This window comes from Salminus brasiliensis, chromosome 15 (genome assembly GCF_030463535.1).
Source record: "Salminus brasiliensis chromosome 15, fSalBra1.hap2, whole genome shotgun sequence".
In the NCBI taxonomy this organism is placed as follows: Eukaryota; Metazoa; Chordata; class Actinopteri; order Characiformes; family Bryconidae; genus Salminus; species Salminus brasiliensis.
Genome location: NC_132892.1, coordinates 27,212,269 through 27,231,900, shown reverse-complemented (window position 1 = coordinate 27,231,900; position 19,632 = coordinate 27,212,269). Strand labels below are relative to the sequence as shown.

Sequence of the window (19,632 nt, the reverse complement as noted above, 5' to 3'; positions counted from 1 at the left end):
ACGTCGATAAACGTTGTTTTCTGGTCGAATGTAGATCGTAACGTCATAGTTAGCACATCGTCTAATGCCAACGTCAATTTGATGTAGAATAGTGAGGACAGCAGACGTTGATATTGTGTTGGTTTTACGTTGAGATGTTAGGTACGCAAAATCCAACGTCTTCCAAACGTCACATGCATATTCACATAACTGTTGCAACCACCACCATGCTTAACAGGTACAGTGATCTTGGGGTTGAATGCCTTATCTTTCCTCCTCTCGACTGCCTCTAAAACATCATAGAAATTTTTATCTCACCCACAGTTGGACAGTAGTTCAAAAATGGACAAAAGTATTGAGACATCTGCTCATTCATTATTTCTTCCAAAATCAAGGGTCAGGGCTGCCTAAAGCGTAGGGTGCAGGCCATGGCTAACCTGGAAAATGCTAACCTGCCAGAAAGTTAGCTTGAAGTTTTAGCAGGAGCTCACAAGATCAACAGCTTGAAGACTCCTGAAGAGTCCAACTGATTAAGCAAGTGGAATCAAGTTAAGAAGAAAAGCCTACATCTACACTAGATGGACAAAAATAATTGGACACCTGCACATTTATTGTTGCTTGGGGAAACGAGGGCATTCCAACTTTAAGCCTTTTGCTGGAGTCTCTACTTTCCAGGGAACACTTTTTTCCTAGATTTCAGAGCATTGTCGTTAGTGTAGGTCAGGTTGTTGGATGATCACCACCCCACCTCACCCCCAACACCTACATTTATGCCAAAAAGTTCTGGATGGAGCACCATCATCATTCCAGAGAACACAGTTCCACTGCTCCACAGCTCAATGCTGTTTTTAAAGCCCATTTTTTAAGCCCACTAGACATGATGCCAATAGGTTCCAGAGTCCCAGAGAGAGCTACTCTATTGGCAGTACCTCTCTAGAGAAGGCACTGTGTGTGTGGGTGTGCAATTTGCACATCTGTGTCAGCAATGGATGCAACTTAGAGTAGCTGAATGCATTCATCAGAAGGGGTGTCCGCAAACATTTGGACACATGGTGGATTTTGATTACGAGTAATTCTTTGAGTTAGGTTACAATTACATTTTTAACAGGTAACCAACCAGTAGTGTCTGCAGAAAGTAGCCCTGCCTGTTGCAGAATTAGGGTGCTGTCCCTTTTATCCAGTACTGGAGTGTACAGGCTGTACTGAAGGTGAGGACGCTGATTGGATCGCGGCCGCTTGAGGTCGCTCGTGGTCTACAAAAGCCGAGCGCGCTGACGTCATTCGTTCTGGCAGTATCTAGAGCTGATCTCGGTCTCTCGGCCTTTCCAGCTGAGTCCGCCGCCAGCGCGTAGCCTGCTCCGAGCCCTCAACAGTATCCACCAAAATGATCATCTACAAGGACATCATCACCGGTGAGGAGGCACATATATCGGGTTAAATGTGTCTAATGTAGTGGACTGTGTGTGTATTTTTCAGTACCAGGCTCATTTAGTTGTTTTTTTCCTCTGTTTTTGTCGCGCTGGCGAACTGAGGCCTAACTTTTAGCGCCCCGTTAGCAGACCGGCTAACAGAAGTTAGCACTAGCTCTGTTTTCCTCTCCTATATGGTCAGTCTGACCGTCTTTTATGGCGGGGTTTGTGTGTTTAACGCGTTTATGTTGTCTGACTACTTGGTATTTTAGTGTTAGGAGTGAGATATGGGTCAGAATTAGGTGTTAGACTGAAATGCCGGTTTGTTGGCTGGCTAGCTCGCCGGCAGATTTTTTTTCACTACACAAAAGTTGCTGTTAGCCTGCAGGCTAGCGCTAGGCGCTCTTCGCTAAACAGTCTACCGCCACGTACACCTTAAAGTAGCTGAAGAACCCCGTGTGTTTCGTGACCTGGTACCTCTGTTAGGGCCTGGCTTTATTATCTAGTGCTTTGTGTCTTGGTGAATAAGCCTACGCTAGATAACTCTGGTCGGCCTGTGCTGGTTGTTGGGCGACATGCTGGTTTTCCAGGCCTGAGGTGTTTAAAAAGTCAGCTGACCCTAAATACAGCACCGCATCAGCCACTGCGCTTCGAGGACCGCCGGAGTAATTCATATTTATATGGTGTATATGATCGTGTTGTAAAATTGCTGTAAAACTTATTTAATGTGTTTCACAGGAGACGAGATGTTCTCGGACATCTACAAAATCAAAGAGTCGGAAAACGGAATGATGCTCGAGGTCGAGGGAAAGGTAAGACATGAAGTGACTGGCCTTTTTGGCTGCCCATCTGCCTTTATGAATTATTCAATAATTGGAAATTTGGGATATCCATCGTCTTCATATTCTTGTATAAGTGGTTTGGCTTCTTTGTGAGACGTTGCGCAATCCTATGACTAATTTGTAGCATCCGCCCTCCCTGTACCACCCCCCTCCTTCCCACAGACACCGGTTTGAGTGCCTGTATGCTTTTGCCCAAAGGTTTAGATACCTAAATTTCTTTATTCTTCCCAAAGTCAATCATATTTGCATTTGCACATCTTGGTAGACTGGTTACATTTCAATGTGTGATTTTAATTTTTTTAAGCATTAACACTGAGTATATCTGCCTGGTTATTATAGAGATGTTTGACTTGGGTTGAATGAAATCCTTGAAGTATGAAGGTAGAGAAATAACCCATGATCTGTTCCCTCAGTTGAAAGCTGTCTTTGTTAAACTGAGGGACTGAGTCGGTACTCTAAAATGGCTCAGTAATTGAGTTAGTAATGCAGTAAAGGTGAAAAGGGGGTAGGGGGGTAGAAGGTAAACACCCTGTCGCCTAAACCAGCTGTACTCAAACATTTCTCTGAGGGGCCAAATTACTGTGATGGGCAGCAGGCCCACCTAGAAATGCTTGGTTTGAAGTTGAATTTGATATTTAGAATTTATTGAGGTGAAGTGTAAATTACATAAATGTAATTCTCCCCTTAAAATGTACCCGGTCATTGTTTGTGGGCTTGCCTTATAATGAATGCATTTAGCTGCTTAAAGTTGCACTTATTGCTGACACGGATGTGCAAATGCACACACAGCTTTTTTTTTTTTTTTTTTTTAAAGTCCCTGTAGAGAGGTGCTGCCAATAGAAGCAATAGAAGACTCTCTGCGGCAGATGAACCTGAACCTGTTGGCCCTGTGCCTAATGTCAGGCATATAAACACCATCCCTCCAAGCATTGAACTGTGGAGCAGTAGTTCTGCTCTCTGGAATGATCTGGTGTTCTGCCAAGTTCTTTTGGGATGAGGTGGGGTGGTGATCATCTAATGCAATAAAATCCTCACAGCAGTGCTTCAAAATCTAGTAGAAAGCTCTTCCTGGACACTAGACAGGTAGTCCAACAATGAGCGCAGATGTCCAAATAACCTGTCCTTCTCAACATGCCGGAGCACACCTGATTTCACTTGCTTAATAAGTTGGACTCTTCAGGAGTCTTCAAGTGGCTGATCTTGGGTGCTCCTTCTGAGAAATCTTCACAGGTTACCTGTGGACCACGCTTTAGGAGGCCCTGGTGGAAAGGCCACAGTTGTATAATAGCTGTATGAATAATGTACATATCCATCGTTGCTGCTTCCATTATTTCATTCTTTTCTGCTTTGCTACAGTAATGACCTCTGCTTTGGTGAAGGCTTGATGCTAGATGTTTACATATGCAATCAGAACTTCATAGCAATGTTTAGAGTTTGGTTAAGGCCAGGTGCTGATTTTGGGTAATTAGCAGTGTACCACAAACTCTCATCTCATCCCAAAGGTATCGGGTGGAGCTGCTTTCCCTCTCCTGTTCGAGTGTTTGGTGTTTGTTTAAATCTAAACCTCTGCATCCAGTGTGACGCACTCTGTATTTATAGATGATCAGCAGAGCAGAGGGAGATATCGATGATGCGCTTATTGGTGGCAATGCGTCAGCAGAAGTTGTGGATGAAGGCTGCGATTCCACGACAATCAGTGGGGTTGACATCATCCTCAACCACAAACTTCAGGAGACCAGCTACGACAAGAAGTCCTACACAGCCTACATCAAGGACTACATGAAGGCGTAAGTGTGTGCTCTGGCCGAACAAGGTTTTGAAGCGTAGTGGTTGTCTGCAGTAGTTTATGTATGCAATGTCCTCATTCACAATAGTTCTTTTGCTTCTGTAAGGGTTTCATTTTGTACTGCTGGTTTAAATTGCTTGCACCAATCACGAATTGATTTAAGAGCCCAAACTACAACTGGGATGCTGACTCTAAATATGGACTGTGATGGCTGTGTAGACTCTACTTTAAGTATCTGTATATAACCATGAATGGTGATATGGTGACTAGATTATCAAGTAAGGTCTGCTGCATGTACATTTATATGCATGCAGCTTCACTTTCTTTAAGATGTTCAAGATCAAAAAAGTTTGATTACCGGTATTCAGCACTGAATCACTGATGGTTGATTGAGTGCTTGTTTTATGCTTGTATTTCTTTTTTTGAAGATCTGGCCTACCTGGATGCCTAAAAATACTGATTTATACTGTATTCCAAACATTGGAGTGTAGAAGCAAGGACAACAAAGCAGAATGATTACCAGATTCATTTTAAAGTTTTAAGTTGTACTTTTCAGGAACAACATTTAAGTGGTTTCAAAAAGTCTTTGCATAAAAGTCTAAAGCATGTTGCTCACATTGGCTGTAGAAGTGGTTCAGTGGTTGCAGATTCTTTATCCTGTATAAATACCTTTCCGAACACAAAGCCATCTGTGATCATAGCTATTGCATCTTTTGACAGCCCAGTGTCTTGTGATGTTTGGATGTCTGGGTTTTAAGATATTGATGCTAAATGAAAGTCCCTGCGCTTTCTTCATGTCCTGTCTGTGACGTTGAAGATTGAATTGGGGACAACAGAACATGCTTTCCTTATTGATGTGTACTGATAAGTTCACTTGTGCATAGTTGAATTGTTTATAGTATATGACTAATCGATGTTCTTTGATTTGTATAACAGCGTGAAAGCTAAACTGCAGGAAACAGCTCCTGACCGGGTAGAGCCCTTCATGGCTAACGCACCAGCTGAGGTCAAGAAAATCCTAGGCAACATCAAGAACTTTCAGGTATGTTAACAAAGTTTATTACTGTACAAAACATATTGATGCCAGTCTTGATAGTTGGAGGTTATGGCCAGTGAAACACAACCAAGTTGAGTAGACTTTGATGAGCTAGTTGCTCTGTGTAGTGTTTTCACTATTCCAGCACAGCTGTTCAGTGTCATGCATTCCATAAGCTGAGAAACATGTGATGCAAACAGGGGAAATGGGTATCTATTTCCGCAAGTTTAACTCGCTGAAATAAGCCGTAGTTGCCAAATGGCGTGTTTCTTGACTTGACCTAAACCCCCCACCCCCCCACCCCCCTTCTGTAGTTTTTCACAGGAGAGTCTATGAACCCAGATGGCACCATCGGCCTCCTTGACTTCCGTCCGGATGGTCAGACTCCCTTCATGGTCTTCTTCAAAGACGGTCTTGAGATTGAGAAATGCGTAAGTTTGAGTTGTCTGCTAATATTCATAAATAAGTCTGAACTACAGGGGCTGAACACTGCACTATATATTTTGTATAGATTCTCATTTAACAGGCTTGACTGTCTTGTTTGATTGTAAGAATCATTCTGTGTAAAGGGTGAACCACTTGTGGTAAACTGCCATGTGATAAAGCTAATCTCATGCCACTGATGAGATGTAATTTGAAACAAGAACATAAACCTTGAATATGTCCTTGTTGGCCCTAGTCAAATGCCCATGATTTAGCCTTCACTTATTTACTGTTGGTTGATAAAATACCAAAACAACTGATGTTTGGATACAATCTTGTCCATTCATTCCTTTGAGAATGGGTTGCAAAAGCTGTTTGCTTGTCAAAGCAGTTATAATTAAATATTACAAATGAGAATCCCGCACCAGGTTTACTGTTCTTAAACAGCTGTGCTTTGGTAGTAAAGTGCATGAGTGGTATCCACTGTATGATTGGTAGTGTAGAGAATATGAACCATAATACTTTGGTTTAGTGACGGCTGTTGCTGTGATTGGGGTCCTAGGTTTGCCCAATCATTTGCAGCAGTATTTAACACTAGGCCTTAGTCAACCATTTTATCCTCCTCAAAGCAGTTGTTTTCCAGTGATTCATTTTAAGTTCCGTGCATCATTGGATAGATACTTCTAGTCTAGCCAGTGTGTTCGCTTATTGGTAAGGCTTCTCAAAGCCTTGCTTCTGGCATCCTCTGATAGACCTTTGGCCATTCACAGTGGTCTCTAGGTTTGCACTTGGATGCAACAGCAATTCTCCTCGCGCTTTCTAACTGTCAGGACAGTGTCGGTATCAGATTGAAGAGAGGAGAACAGACTACCTGAATTGGTCCAACTGTTGACCATGTAAATGTTCTGATGTACCAAAGTGCATCAGTGGGTGTGACGTTCTCAAACTCAAAATTGAAGCAGTCAGGTTGCATCTGAAAGTTGCTGAATGCTCAAGATGTATAGAACAGTGCCAAGGTCTGCTGTATCCTTGCTACAGTTTGTAGCACATTGAGTGTAGCTCCACGTATTAAGATATTGTTGGTGAAATGGTGTAGATGTTGGAACTTCATAAATGTCTCAACTGCTTACTTAAATACATGTTTCTTGTGTCTACAGTAAATTCCCCTGCGCGCATCCTAAAGTGCCTCCCCCATCAGTGGCAGACATCAGCCCGGTGGCTGTGAGGGCTTGCGGATCAATTGGATCACCTCATTCCTCCCAACTTCATCAGAACCAGAAGCTCTTTTTAACCCTCTCTTTCCCCCCCTTGCTGAGAAAAGGATATTGATTTCTTTGATTTCAGTGTCTGTCCATCCAAAAGACTTTGAGGCCCTGCTGTGAATCAATGTTTTTTGGGGGAGAACAGTATTTTAGTGAGCTGAAACATCTTGCAAAGAGCTTGCGTTAGTGAACAGACGCAGCTCACTAGGGTTTTTTGGTTTTCATTTTTTTTAATTAGCTATCACAACGGTGAAGTCGACTGCCTGGGCCTTGGTTTGCTGTGTGCATGTCAGCTCTCAGACAGCAAGTTGTACAGTTATTTGCCACATGTCCCTTCTCAAATCACAGGACTGAATAGGATTTATTGGCACTATTTGTGAAATAAAAATAAAGTTAAGCTGCTGGCTAAACAACTCTGTGTACTGTGCAATCCAGTGGTGTCCATCTTTTGTGCTCTTATGAACTCTTACAGAATGTTGAGACCTGTAAGCCAGAATGCTTAATTCTGACTATTTCATTTGTTCATGATTATACATATATCTATATTGGGAACAAACTATAATTGTAAAAGGCCACACAAACCTACCAGCATAAGCCTTAAATGAAAACACTCGCACTGAACATGTCTGTTTAATTACTGGTGACTGTTTGGTCACTTGGTGTTTTCATTTTTGCACTTTAGTTGCCCAGAATGACAGAGTTTATAAAATGAGGTTTTAAAGTATTTAGACCCTTTTATTAAATGCTTTGTTGAAGCCCCTTATGCAGCAAATACAGCTGTTAGGCTCTTTGACTGGGGCTCTACATGTTTTGCACCCCTTGAGCAGTTGATCTTGTTCTTTATGGTAGATTTTCTCAAACTGTCGCATGGTGAGCATCTGTGAATGGCCATGTTCAGGTTTCTCTGTAGATGTGTGATTAGAGGGGGTTAGATCTGGGGTTTTTTTCCTTGACCAATTAATTGACTGCTGGATTTAGAGACTGCAGTTTGTGTGTGTGTGTGTGTGTGCTCTGGATGTACTCAAAGCATGTCTTCTGTATGTGGCTGGCTGTCCCTGCCACTAATGAGGTTCCATGGTCATGCCAAATTCCTTTCATTCCAATATTATTGAGGCTATGGTGGCCCTTATATTAATATACAAAGGTCAAGGATAATGAAACCACCTGACCACATTGTGCTGTTACACAAAAATGCATTTCACTTTTTATTTCTAATTTTAAATCTCTTCAAAGACATGTTTTTACTTCTTTGTTCTGGGTGATTAAGAGTATATTGACCGGTATACACTGGTGCATGAAACAAATTCTTTTTAAACTGGAAGTAAAGATCACAGACTCCCCTCATGTTTATGGGATACATAATTATAGACATAAGCTCTTCTTGACCTACTACTTGCTGCTCTCTGCAAGTGGCTACTAATCATGTCAAAATAGACCAATGTAATTTAAACAAATGTCTCACACAAGTTTGATTCAGCATGTAAACACAAATTCAACACCTGTCAATATATGGAATCAAACTGGCAAAAAGGAAATGAATGGTTTAATATCCTTTAGCCAACAAATTTACATCTATTTACTTAAGCCTACAGCAGATTAGCTCCACCCATTTATATTGCAATTATAAGAAGTGTTTTTTAGCCTGGACTGCTTTTGGGTTGTGAAACAAACTAGAGAGTCTAATATCTCTCTCTCTCACACACACACACACTCCTCATGGTAACAAGACAAGGCACTCATTCACCACTTGTGTTTGTCACCAATGGAATTTGGCCTCCGCCTTTAACTCACGTGTGCAGTGAACACACCCATACACATTAGTGAGCAAACACACAGTCAACAGTCAAGCCCAGAGCGGTGGAGTCATCTCTGCGGCACCTAGTGAGCCAGTTAAGAGTCCCAACAGTGGCAGGTAGCAAAACTCCCATCAATTGCCTGGTGCTCTAACTGCTGAGCCACCACTGCCCGTAACATTTGAACATTTGGCATGGGACCTTTAACCACATTAAGATCACACATTTGCTTTTGTACAAAACATTTATTTGAACACATCACTCAGCAGATTAAAACACTAAACAATAAAAAAACAACAAAAGGGTTGTTAGCTTCTCTCCTTGTTAGAAATATGATACAGATGGTCATCTACATGGTGGTTTCTAACAAGTCCAGCAGAAATAAAACCTTAATGTTTCATAAAAACAGTTCCCCAATCTCAGATTGGTCTTATCTTATCTGGCATTGAGGAGGAGCAGAAACCACAGTTGCTCAAACCTGGTCCATTCAGTAAAACACCTACAGGTCAAACGTGCTGCTCTAGGGTAGGATTCTCCTTTAAACAGACAGGAAAACTGATCAACAATGCTGGTCGATGAGGAACCAGCTCAGTCGCTCTTCTCCTCATTCTGGTAATGCCTGTACTCAGGCTTCAGCTCCCAGGTGTTCTTATGGGTTCCCTTTACGTTGTAGATGCCGATGTCACGAAGGATCTCCTTCAGATAAATCTTTACAGGAAGAGTAACACAGAGGGAGACAATATTTGGTCAAAAGTGGCACTGCTGTTATACAGCTTCATCAGTTAGTTCTAGGCACATCAAAAATATACTTCTTGAGAGACTCCTGCTAATGAATCTACATTTGGATCATTAGTGTAAATACTTTGCACTACCAGAACCGTTTTGAGTAGTAAAGTGTTTGTATCAGCCCTGTGTGAATAAGATTAGACTAAAAAGAGATTGTCTGCACCTGGGAAACTTGCTTGTCTAGTATTTAAACACCTGGAGTGTATGGAAGCCCATTCCCCCATACAAAGATATACCCAACACCTAATTATTTTACAGTGATTTGCTGACCTTATTTTGAGGTGATATTTTGAAATGACCTAAATTATGACCTAAAATATAGAGACGATTTCTCTATATTTTGAGAGGATTTCTCATTAATTTAGAGACCCCTTCTCAAATTTTACAACACTTTCTTAATATGACACTCACAATTTTCAGCCACTTTCTCATTATTTTGAGATACTATGCTTCTGGAATGAAATAAAAATTCTATGTGGCGTGAATGGGCTTTTATAGGAGGAAGCTTACAGAGACTGGCTTTGTATCTGAGAAAGAAACTTACCTACAGCTTGTCTTAAAAATATTTTTACATCTATTTTTATCTAAACGCATCTTCAAACTTTTACTAAAACATTCTAAAGCCTCAGATTAGGAGACGAGCACTTTCTCTTACCACAGGCTGTTTGGTGATGTCCACCAGGTCTTTGATGTTGTAATACTGATGCTTCTCAAAGGCAGAGAAGAGCATGTCCAGTACTTGTTGCCTGTCTGCTCGCGCCCTTTTCCCCTCTTCCTTCTTCTTCTTATCATAGTCCAACTGAGGAGAAAGGCCATGGGATGGTGAGACTGTGAGGTTTCAGCTAAGGTGGGAATCATGTAGGTCGTTCCTAAAACATACTTACAGTGCTTATTGCAACTCTGCTGAATTCAAAAAGACACTTCCATTATTTTGTCTGATGCTCCTGCAGACAACTCAACTCTTTCACACACTTATTAATCTACTAAAGGCAAGATGACTTTTTCTTCCAACCCTTCCAATTACAGACTGTTTGTAGGCCCTTACTTTGATGCTATACCTCATTTCTTAAAAAAAAAAAAAAAAACCTAAAGACGCCCCTGTGGGACTCCACAAAATGTACTAAACTAAACTGATCGTGCTGACCTCACTAATCTTGTGGATGAATGCAAGCAAATTTTCACAGCAGTGTTCCAACATCTAGTACAAAGCCTTCACAGAAGAGTTGATAATACCCCAACAAACCTTTGATTTCAGAAGAATTGCTGCATGAGGAGGAGTATATAAACTTTTGGCCACTTTATTGTTATACAAGAACAACAATCCAACTCGAAGTGTCAACAGACCATAACAAGCACAGCGGGGCAGTGCAGCTTTCCGAGAACCAGATCCCAAAACATAACTTCAGCAAAGTGGAAAAAAAAGAGTGAGGAGGTGGGCATGGGTAAACAAACCTTCTACTAACAACAACCTTTCACGGTCAATGCAGAGTGTTTTGGAGAAAACATGGACTCCATGGTTCCATTCCCTTCCGTTCTGCAGAAAGGACGCCAAAACTGTCCTCCATGTTGTCGAATTTGCAACAAGAGTCTGCGCAGTAGACATCAGAGGTGGAGCCAAACTCGCCTACTCATTTGGTAGACCCACCCCTTCTTCCAGACCAAGTGTGTCTCAGGCCACCTTCATTGAGCTTACGGTACCAAAGTGGAGCAGATCTTCCCCAGTTTGTCCGGTAAGTGGAATGTTCCAACAGTAAAAGTGCAGCTCATACAAGCTCCACTACAACTCAGCTTCTCCATGAACAGAAAGCCATGCAGGTCCTGCAGATGGTTCTAAGTGTAACCCCACCTCTCTTATAATGCAGCAGAATAAGGTTTAAAAACTAGCCAATTATGCTCCTCCAGACCCCTGGCCATGGATGGCCGTGTGATTGTGGTACTCATATTGCCACCCTTTGGCTCAAACCAATTCTGACTCACGTTATAAGCGTGGTTGGCAACGGGTTTATAGTTGGTGGTGACCGCCTTCTCAAGCTGCTGGGAGAACCTGTGGGGCTTCAACGACTCCTCAATCTGCAGCCTGCAACAGGAAGTAAAGAGGAAGAAAAAAAAAAAGCTCCAAAGTTACAAGTAGACATTTGAGGAGTACTGGTGTACTGTGTGTGTGTGTTTGCTCCTCCTTACTTTTTTAGCTTCATGTAGTTTTCATTGGCAGCTGGTCTGCACTCAGCTCGCTGCACCACCACTCCCTCCAGTGCAATTTTGTCTTTGTGAGGAGACAGAGGCATGAACAGTTAATGGTACAACACAGACATGCGGGCTCAGGGCAACATACAGTGTGACGAGGCCAACTACAATCAGAGACCCAATTTTCCATCATTTCTGTTCCAGCCTGTGTTCTTTACAAAAAAATGTGGACACTTCCTTTGCAACACACCAACTGCCACCCACTCTTACACAACAGGAAGATCAGTTGTACAGTCTGGGTGATCAACCCCAATTCATATCAAAATTGCCCCAACGTCTTGGGCAGTATGATGACTTTAAGAACTGTCTGCCTGGTGTCTTGTGTGCTCAAGACTTCAGTCATTTTGGTCTTGTTAATGAAGGCTTTGTGTGGGACCCCCTTTAGGGCCCAGCAATACTCCTGACAGCAGATAGGTGGCGGCGGTGAGGACTCACCTGGGCCTGTACCAGTACCTGAGCTGCTGCCTTCAGCGTCTGACTGGCCTATGAGAGGGATGGCAACATGAGAACCAAGGAACCCACTCACACTCTCATATGTATGTACACACACACACACATCGCAGCGGTGCTAGCATAGCTTGATTTCTGTCTAGCCACAAAGGAGTTAGCCAAGAGCGAAGCACACAAAGGCCAATACTTAAGTGACACTCTCTCTCTCTCTCTCTCGCGCACGCGCACGCACACACACACACACACACACACACACACACACACACACACACACCATCTGCAGTAATCAACCAATTAAGTACTCAATTAGTCTGATTGCTTGCTCACACATTACCTCATCATTTACACTCAAAACACCAAGTTAAAGGGACAGTTTGGACAAAAATCACATTTACAGTTTTCCTCTTGCCTCAAACTCATGCAATCAGTCAAGATATGTTTATGGCAGTTTCATTAACCTTTTAACTGTCACACTAAGAATCACATCTGCAAAAATATATATAATCGATACAAATTTTCAGATGGCCCAAGCACAAAGCAGATACACAAGTCAACCAGCCAATTCACCCCGACCAGTTAGGGCGTTTTTAGTTGTGAACTAATAAACATAACAGAACACCCACTGTTCTACAACAGAACAACAATCTAATTAAACATGGAAAAATATGTCCATATCTTCAATTACAGACTTGTATACATGTTGAAGGATAACTACCTATCTACCTATCTATCTATCTATCTAGATAGCAGTGTTCGTTAAGATCAGCTAAGATATCTTGTTATGTAAAGGGTAAATGGCTTTAAAGATATGCCAAACTGAAGGTAAAATATATACCAGTTTAGTCTAGCAAGGAGATGGATAAGGATATGATCTCGTGCAGCGTTTATGCTGAGCTAACATTATTATCCAATTCAGTTTATCCTAACTCAGCCGAACGGTTACACACTTTTTAGGGTAACAGATATATTTAATAATCATGTTCCAACCATCCAACAAAAATATAATTGTTAGGGGTGTAGTACACAATTATTTTTACTATCATTTTTTGTGTCAACTATTTTCTTTTTTTATTTCAAACATAGCTCAATGACAACATTTGAAGTAAAAGAAAAACTGTTAATTGGATTTTTGGCCAATCCGTTGCTTTAACACAGCCACACACTGGCTCAATCTCAATTCAGAAGCATGCTCACTCCACTTCCACTCCACTAGGCAGACATCTGGTGGTTTATCTAAAGTCTAAGAGTGGCACACTTGGAGGACTCCATGTATCGTGTCAGGGATTTACCTTGACAGAATAATTTTTTCTAAGAACTACTGCATAAACACCCATAAAACACAAGGGTAAAATTGAGAGTGTGGTCATAAAGGAGGACTCCAGTGTTTTTTCAACATAAGCTCTGAACTAAAGTTTCGGTATCATCTTTGGTGTGCACATGTGTAATACTAGCTTGACATGCAGTTACATAATTACAATTATTACTGGTGTCACCCATATCACCCATATCACAAAGCAGAGTAACAGTCAAAATAGACCTAAATACAGACCTAGAATGAAGCATGTTGATTTGTACCTGGACAAAAGAGATCTAGAGGATTTTCTTTATGCCATAGCAATGCTAGTGCCTCAATCACTCAGCCATTTCTTATCAGTGAACCAAACTGGCAACAACCACACACACGTTAACTACATGTCATCAATGTTTTTAAAAAGCTGTGATCTGCCTGTCCACACAAAAACACTAAAAATGTTCTTAAAAATCTCCAGCCTGGAGAACATTTTCAACATTACAATGCCCGTTAAAAGGTTAACATGATGTAAATAAACTTACAGGCTAATTGCAAACGCAAACGTGTTTCTATTATTGTGGCTGCATATTCTTTTCACTGATCCACTGGTGGCCAGTGTAAAATGTTGTATGCAAAAAAGTACAGATGCCATGTGTGTGTGTACAGGAAGCCAAAACACAGAGGCTGTAGCTGCTAAAAATAAATAAATAAATAAATACCCCCCCCCCCCAAAAAAAAAAAAAAAAAAAAAATTTTTTACAATAAATTTATCCTACTTTCCAGCCAATGAGTTTTCTGTTCCTGTACTAACTCCCCACAAACTACAGCTGCAGCAGACAGAGCTCATTTGAAAAACACTGGAGTCTTCCTTTAAAATAGACTTTACTGCACACTGAGCAAACTGTAGTGCAGGGTCTTCCCTGAGGGAAAGTGGACAGTGGAATGAGTGAAGAGTGAGATTTTGCCAACGCTGCCTCCCACACAGAGTCAAATGTTCCAGCTCGATCCTGGCGCAGAGACAAACTCAGGCTTATCCTCGAAGAAATGTCAGCACTTTTTAAAAGTCATGCACACTTCACACAAAACACACACCCCAAGCGTAGCACACTAAAAAACTCCAATACTCCAATCAAGTAAGAAAAGGAGTCAGCTTTGATTTGGTTTGTGGGAACCAGGAAATGGATTAGATCACAGAACTGCAAGTTGCTACTATGCACACGCTTCTGAATCACACGACCCATGGCACGACACACTGATCGACTGAAAGCAGAGGTAAGGTTGCACACGGGCAACGGCAGAAGCTCAGCAGAAACCGACAGGATCATCACACCAAAAACGCCACACGGCACACAGCACTGTGCACTGAGAACCAAACAAAAAGATTAACAGAAAGAAATAAAGAACTTAGCTGAAGAAAGTGAGTCAAACAGTGAGAAGAAGGAAGAGAGAAGAATGGCGAAGGAGCAAAAAAAAAAAAAATGAGCTGGCAGCAGAACATTAAACTCCAACAAATGAACAGAAGTCACTTACCACAGAAATCACTTACCCAACAGCTTCCATAAAGTCAAATTCCTTATTATCATTTATGTCCCTACCTCAGTAAGAGTGCACAATACCCCAGCGGCTGGTATTGTGTTCTTACTATCCGACTATTCGAAAATTTCAATTATTTTTACCGATATTACAACTGATAATTTAGCATTTTCCTATTTTTAGCCTGAGCACACATACAATGACACATTAAAATGAGGCATAGTGGATAACACCAACACCATGCACATAGGACACTGGGGGCCGGATTCCTTTTGCAGTCAGAGACCCCACAAATATAAAGCCCATTTCACACCAGATGTGGTAAACACACTATTTTTGAACCTAGCAGTTTATAGGCACTGTGTTAAGCCCCTTTCAGATGTAATACATGGTAACTGCCCGGACTTTATCCTGCCAGCCCCCCAAAGTACAAAGTCCAGGTGTGAGTCCATGTGTATATATCGAGCAGTTCAGTTTCTGAATAATTGACACCCCTTGCCTAAACAATGCAGAATGTTTCCTGTAGTGAGCACATGCCTGACACAGAAAAGCTTCGGCTGTACCCTAGATGTGCAAAAGGGCAACAGCGAAAAACGTCCCGACCTGATTCACCGGACTGCATATGTGAAAATGGCTTAATATATGCAGTATTATTGTTCAGTATTTTTGAACATCAACAAACAGCTACTCTAGAGCCAAAAGTAAATATTTAAGTATTTAAATTCCACAACAAATAAGTGCCAAATGATATTTAAAGGAGACAGCTAGCAAGCTAACAAAATCAAAACACGCAGGTAGAAACGCAGTCCGATAACAGCCACTTTATAATAGCTACACTCAAATTTACTCTACAAATAGTTTAGTCAAAGCATCATTACGTTTTTCTTTCTCCTGGCTGAGAGGTACAGAACCGCCACTAAATGTGAAAGAAGAGCATGGACTGAGGCAGTACAGAAATATTACAGGATTAAACACAAATATGACTTAGGTTACACAGTCATATCAGCATATTATGACCACCTACCTAATTAGTGAGACTAACCATCCTTGGATGACACTTGTGAAATGTTGTGGCACTGACTGTATTAGGTATGGAAAGGTGTTCATTATTGAGGTTAGCTGCTCCACAGTGACGCGTTGAATGCTCGGTACCACTCGCCGGAGTCATCACAACATCAGTGGCCCATGGGGCAACATTGTTATGCTGTTGGGAGGCACTCAATGTTCGACAAGTCCATTTTCACTACACCTCCACTACAGAGTCTCTAGAACGCCCCACACAGTTAGCAGCACTGAGATGCTGTACCCTATTATCATCTCCTTTGGGCATAAATCAGATTGTGTTCTTGTCCATGATGATGGTTTTGCACTGTGCTACAACTGACTGGTGTGCTCGCTTATGTATACACGCAGCTAACCCTATCATGTGGCATCTGTGACGTCCCAGGCGGTGTTCACTTCATACCAGGGATGGTCATAATATTTTTATTATGACTATATTTATAGGAATATATTCTAAGGATTACTGCTTGCATTATTTTTTTTTATTGTTGTGGATAAGTGAAAAAGAGCAGTTATATTAAAAACTACTACTAAAGTACAAGATGGAACTGGTGAATTAGTGATTATGAAATTATTAGGCTCCAAATGCCATATTTGTTGCTCTCAAGGCTTGTTTCCAAAACAAAGGTCAGCAAGAGACACTGCAACATATAGCTTTGCTTTTTGGTTGCTGACAAGATGCACCTGGTGCCATGATAAAAAAACAATGATAAATAACTAAATAAAAAGGTTCTTGGTTGTAGTCGTTTGGTAGGTTTGTAATTCTCACAATTTTTTACCTTAAAAAATTGTTCCACAAATGAATGTAGAGTAAGTTTAATTGATTGCCGTAAGTATCTACAAACAGTGTGAATGGCTTCAATATACCATCTTAGACATTACTGTGAAGAAGACATCACAGCGAAACACAAAAGTTTAATTTCCATCCTTATTTAAGCCCACACAGCTCCAAGGAATACAGAGCAAGCTGAATGTAGTCGGGTCTAAAAAGCCTACGGGCCACTCAGTCCATCCGAAGCATGTTATCCAGCTCTCACCTGAGGAGGTCTCTGTGAAGACGGCCAAAGTCTGGCCACCCACAGTCTGCATGGTGAAGGGGTGTTCCCGGGGAGCGCGCACCATAGAAGCTTTCTCACTGATGCTGTCTATCGTGGTCAACTCTTCATTCAACGTGAAGGACACCTGACAAAATTACGGAAGAACACAAAGCACTTGTCTTCAGCAAAGCTTGCCCGAATAGTTTCATGATGCAGTGGTCTTGCAAGTATTCTCAAGCCCTGTCCCAAACAGCTCCCCTGCAGCCCCTCTATGCACCCTTTCATGACTTTTTATGAAGATCGCACTGATGTTCACTTATTGCTACACTGCATTTTTACATTGTTGTAAGATTCACTTTATTACAACTTAAAGTAGATGAATGCATTCATTAGAAGGGGATGTCCACAAATATGTGGACATATAGTACAGAAACAAATGGTTTACTGCAATAAGCACATATTCCAAACAAGCCAAAATTGACAGATGCCAGCTGATTCATACCTAATAAAGCATACAGTTACTAAAGCACAGCCTACTACACTTGAAAGCAGCAGCCTGTGATCACCCTGAACTCCTTGACATGTAGGGTAGGAGGAATCAGAGGAGATGGGTTTCTTAACAGCCGTCTGCCAACATGCTAAAATGCATTGGTTTATTGATTGAGCTGGACTGGGCTTGTACTTTAGATTGAGCCACTGTAGATAGGCAAATTCACTAATCTCACCTTGTACAGCGCATGCAAAACACATGCACTACACAAAAGTATGCCTTTAAACTCAAGATTTAGGACACCCATATGTCTGCACATTGTTAGTGTCACCTAACCTAAAGGAACACATATGGGCTTAGGGCACCTTTTACATTTAAGACATTTAGCAGATGCTCTTACCCAGAGAGACTTACAAAAGTGCTTCCCTAAAAATAACCGTAGCAAGTTAGTATCGGCTAGAGTGCAAAAGATTCCTCAAGCTAGATGCTGCCAAATATAAAAGTCAGTGTGGATACCTAGATGTGCAATTCACAACACACACTATACTTTGTATAGGACTTTATACTCTTGGAGGATATGGGACATTTTCATTATGCCAGTACAATGTTAAAGGACAACAAAACTCAGTAGTAGTACTTACCTCTGCCTTCCCTTGATTTCTTTGAAAAGCAAACAAAGACACTGTGAGTGAATATGTCCTTTTAATCAGGTTCAGCAAACAACTAGCCTTCATACACCCTTAAACCCCTAAACAGGACCCAGAACAAACATCACCAGTGGTACAAATGCACAATCACATCAGAAGCATTTGTGGAATTCAGCAGATAATTAAGACAACAGCTTTAAAAAAAAAAAAATGAATTCCTGCCAGTCCAGGGGGTTTGAACCAGCGACCTTCTGGGGCTGGACTCTAAAGGTGTCTCAAGAAAGATAATTCTTCTCCCCCTACTCCCTTAACTTCATACTTAGGATAGACCTTACTATAAACAGTTGTTCTTCAAAAGATTTTCTTAACTTTCTCTTGGGAACAATTCATTTTCTTAATTGTACAACTGCCTCATACTTGTGTCTTAGACTTAAGAAGGTCAGAATCTAAATTGAACTGTTGAAAACGTTGGATGCCTAGCAATATCGAATTTTGAAGATTGTTCTACATAAGGAAAAACGCTTTATATAGGCAGATCTTGTGGGGAGGTCCTGGTATGCAGTGGTCTCTACCTTCCTAACTAGCGACAGGGTCATGGGCACCTATATCTCAATGATGCTCATGAAAGCCTCACCTTACAACTTACAGCCCTCAAAGGACCTACAGCTAACATCGTGGCACCAGATATCACAGTAGATCTTCAGAGGTATTGTGGTATCCATGCCTCGAATGGTCAGATCTGCTGTTGTGGCACATGAGGGACCTTCTCAAGATTAGGCAGGTGTTGAGGTTACGACTGATCGGTGTATACTAGAAAGTTACTGTTCATTAACAGCAACTGCTCAGTCTGACCCAGTTGAGTAACATTAAAAAAAAAGGTTAAAAAAAAACTACTTACTTTCCAATTCGCAGTTTTCCCACTTCTCCTCTTCCTGTTGCTTTGGCCCATTGCTGCGACAAATACTTGGGTACCTGTTTGACATCAAATGTGTGAGAAGTCTATTATTATAACCCTCAGCTGAAAGTAAACACCTCTGATGGGGCATGTTTACTTCTAGCTGACTGAACACATTAGCTAGCGCTAGCTAGCGTTAGCTTTCTCATAGCGATACACTAAGAAGCTCTTAAGACCACATTTTGAACATAAAGCATGTTTACAAGGACCTGCCCATGCTATAAAGATCCTACTAAGCCAATAAAACTCTGCAGTTAATGTGTACTGGTTTCATATTCGACATTAAGTGATACAAGCACTGCTAGCTACATAGCTAGTGCTAGCTGTGCGGCTAACTCGCTCTAGCTCCAGTCCCATTATGCTCCCATTAGCCGTCAGCTCTCACTTTAACCAGCCAGACTCCAGTGTTCTGCTTGGCTCCGGTTAAATCCACGTCTCCTCTGTCTGACATCCTCACTGTTCACAGATGTGAGATATTACAGTTTCATGGAGAGACTCTTCGATAGGACTCTTTGTTGCCTCTCACACACGGTTAATCTGAGCCATGCAGGACCGGGGCAGCGGACTGAGAGCTGGGAGGCTCTTACGGAGGCTGCAGGAGGACAAA

General features: G+C 41.5%; 2 protein-coding genes and 2 non-coding genes across 5 annotated transcripts; 3 read left to right on the top strand and 1 right to left on the bottom strand.

Moving 5' to 3' along the window:
• Positions 1-1,286: 1,286 nt before the first annotated feature.
• On the top strand, positions 1,287-7,150 carry tpt1 (tumor protein, translationally-controlled 1). Its single transcript, XM_072658005.1, has 6 exons — positions 1,287-1,391; positions 2,127-2,200; positions 3,830-4,017; positions 4,953-5,058; positions 5,367-5,483; positions 6,633-7,150. Exons 1-6 carry the CDS (start codon positions 1,364-1,366, stop codon positions 6,633-6,635), a joined length of 516 nt encoding a protein of 171 aa, XP_072514106.1. The 5' UTR covers positions 1,287-1,363; the 3' UTR covers positions 6,636-7,150.
• LOC140536304 (small nucleolar RNA SNORA31) lies at positions 4,721-4,854 on the top strand. Its single transcript, XR_011977598.1, has one exon. It is a non-coding gene; the product is annotated as a small nucleolar RNA SNORA31 (small nucleolar RNA).
• Positions 6,212-6,343, top strand: LOC140536303 (small nucleolar RNA SNORA31). The gene has a single exon (XR_011977597.1). It is a non-coding gene; the product is annotated as a small nucleolar RNA SNORA31 (small nucleolar RNA).
• Positions 7,151-8,755: 1,605 nt separating the features above from the next.
• gtf2f2a (general transcription factor IIF, polypeptide 2a) lies at positions 8,756-19,610 on the bottom strand. 2 transcript variants are annotated; one of them, XM_072658003.1, is made up of 9 exons: positions 19,411-19,610; positions 18,969-19,042; positions 18,065-18,083; positions 16,934-17,078; positions 11,996-12,043; positions 11,498-11,579; positions 11,294-11,393; positions 9,972-10,115; positions 8,756-9,238 (listed from the first exon to the last, which is right to left on the bottom strand). In XM_072658003.1, exons 1-9 carry the CDS (start codon positions 19,474-19,476, stop codon positions 9,119-9,121), a joined length of 798 nt encoding a protein of 265 aa, XP_072514104.1. In that variant the 5' UTR covers positions 19,477-19,610; the 3' UTR covers positions 8,756-9,118. The 2 variants fall into 2 exon arrangements, with proteins under 2 accessions (XP_072514104.1, XP_072514105.1); XM_072658004.1 differs by lacking the exon at positions 11,996-12,043.
• Positions 19,611-19,632: the final 22 nt, after the last annotated feature.

Coding starts and splice junctions, on each gene's coding strand:
- tpt1 (XM_072658005.1), top strand. CDS start 1,364: ATGATCATCTACAAGGACATCATCACCG. Junction 1,392..2,126: donor CTACAAGGACATCATCACCG/GTGAGGAGGCAC, acceptor TGTGTTTCACAG/GAGACGAGATGTTCTCGGAC. Junction 2,201..3,829: donor TGCTCGAGGTCGAGGGAAAG/GTAAGACATGAA, acceptor CTGTATTTATAG/ATGATCAGCAGAGCAGAGGG.
- gtf2f2a (XM_072658003.1), bottom strand. CDS start 19,476: ATGTCAGACAGAGGAGACGTGGATTTAACCGGAGCCAAGCAGAACACT. Junction 19,043..19,410: donor CTGGAGTCTGGCTGGTTAAA/GTGAGAGCTGAC, acceptor GATGTCAAACAG/GTACCCAAGTATTTGTCGCA. Junction 9,239..9,971: donor ACATCACCAAACAGCCTGTG/GTAAGAGAAAGT, acceptor CTTCCTGTAAAG/ATTTATCTGAAGGAGATCCT.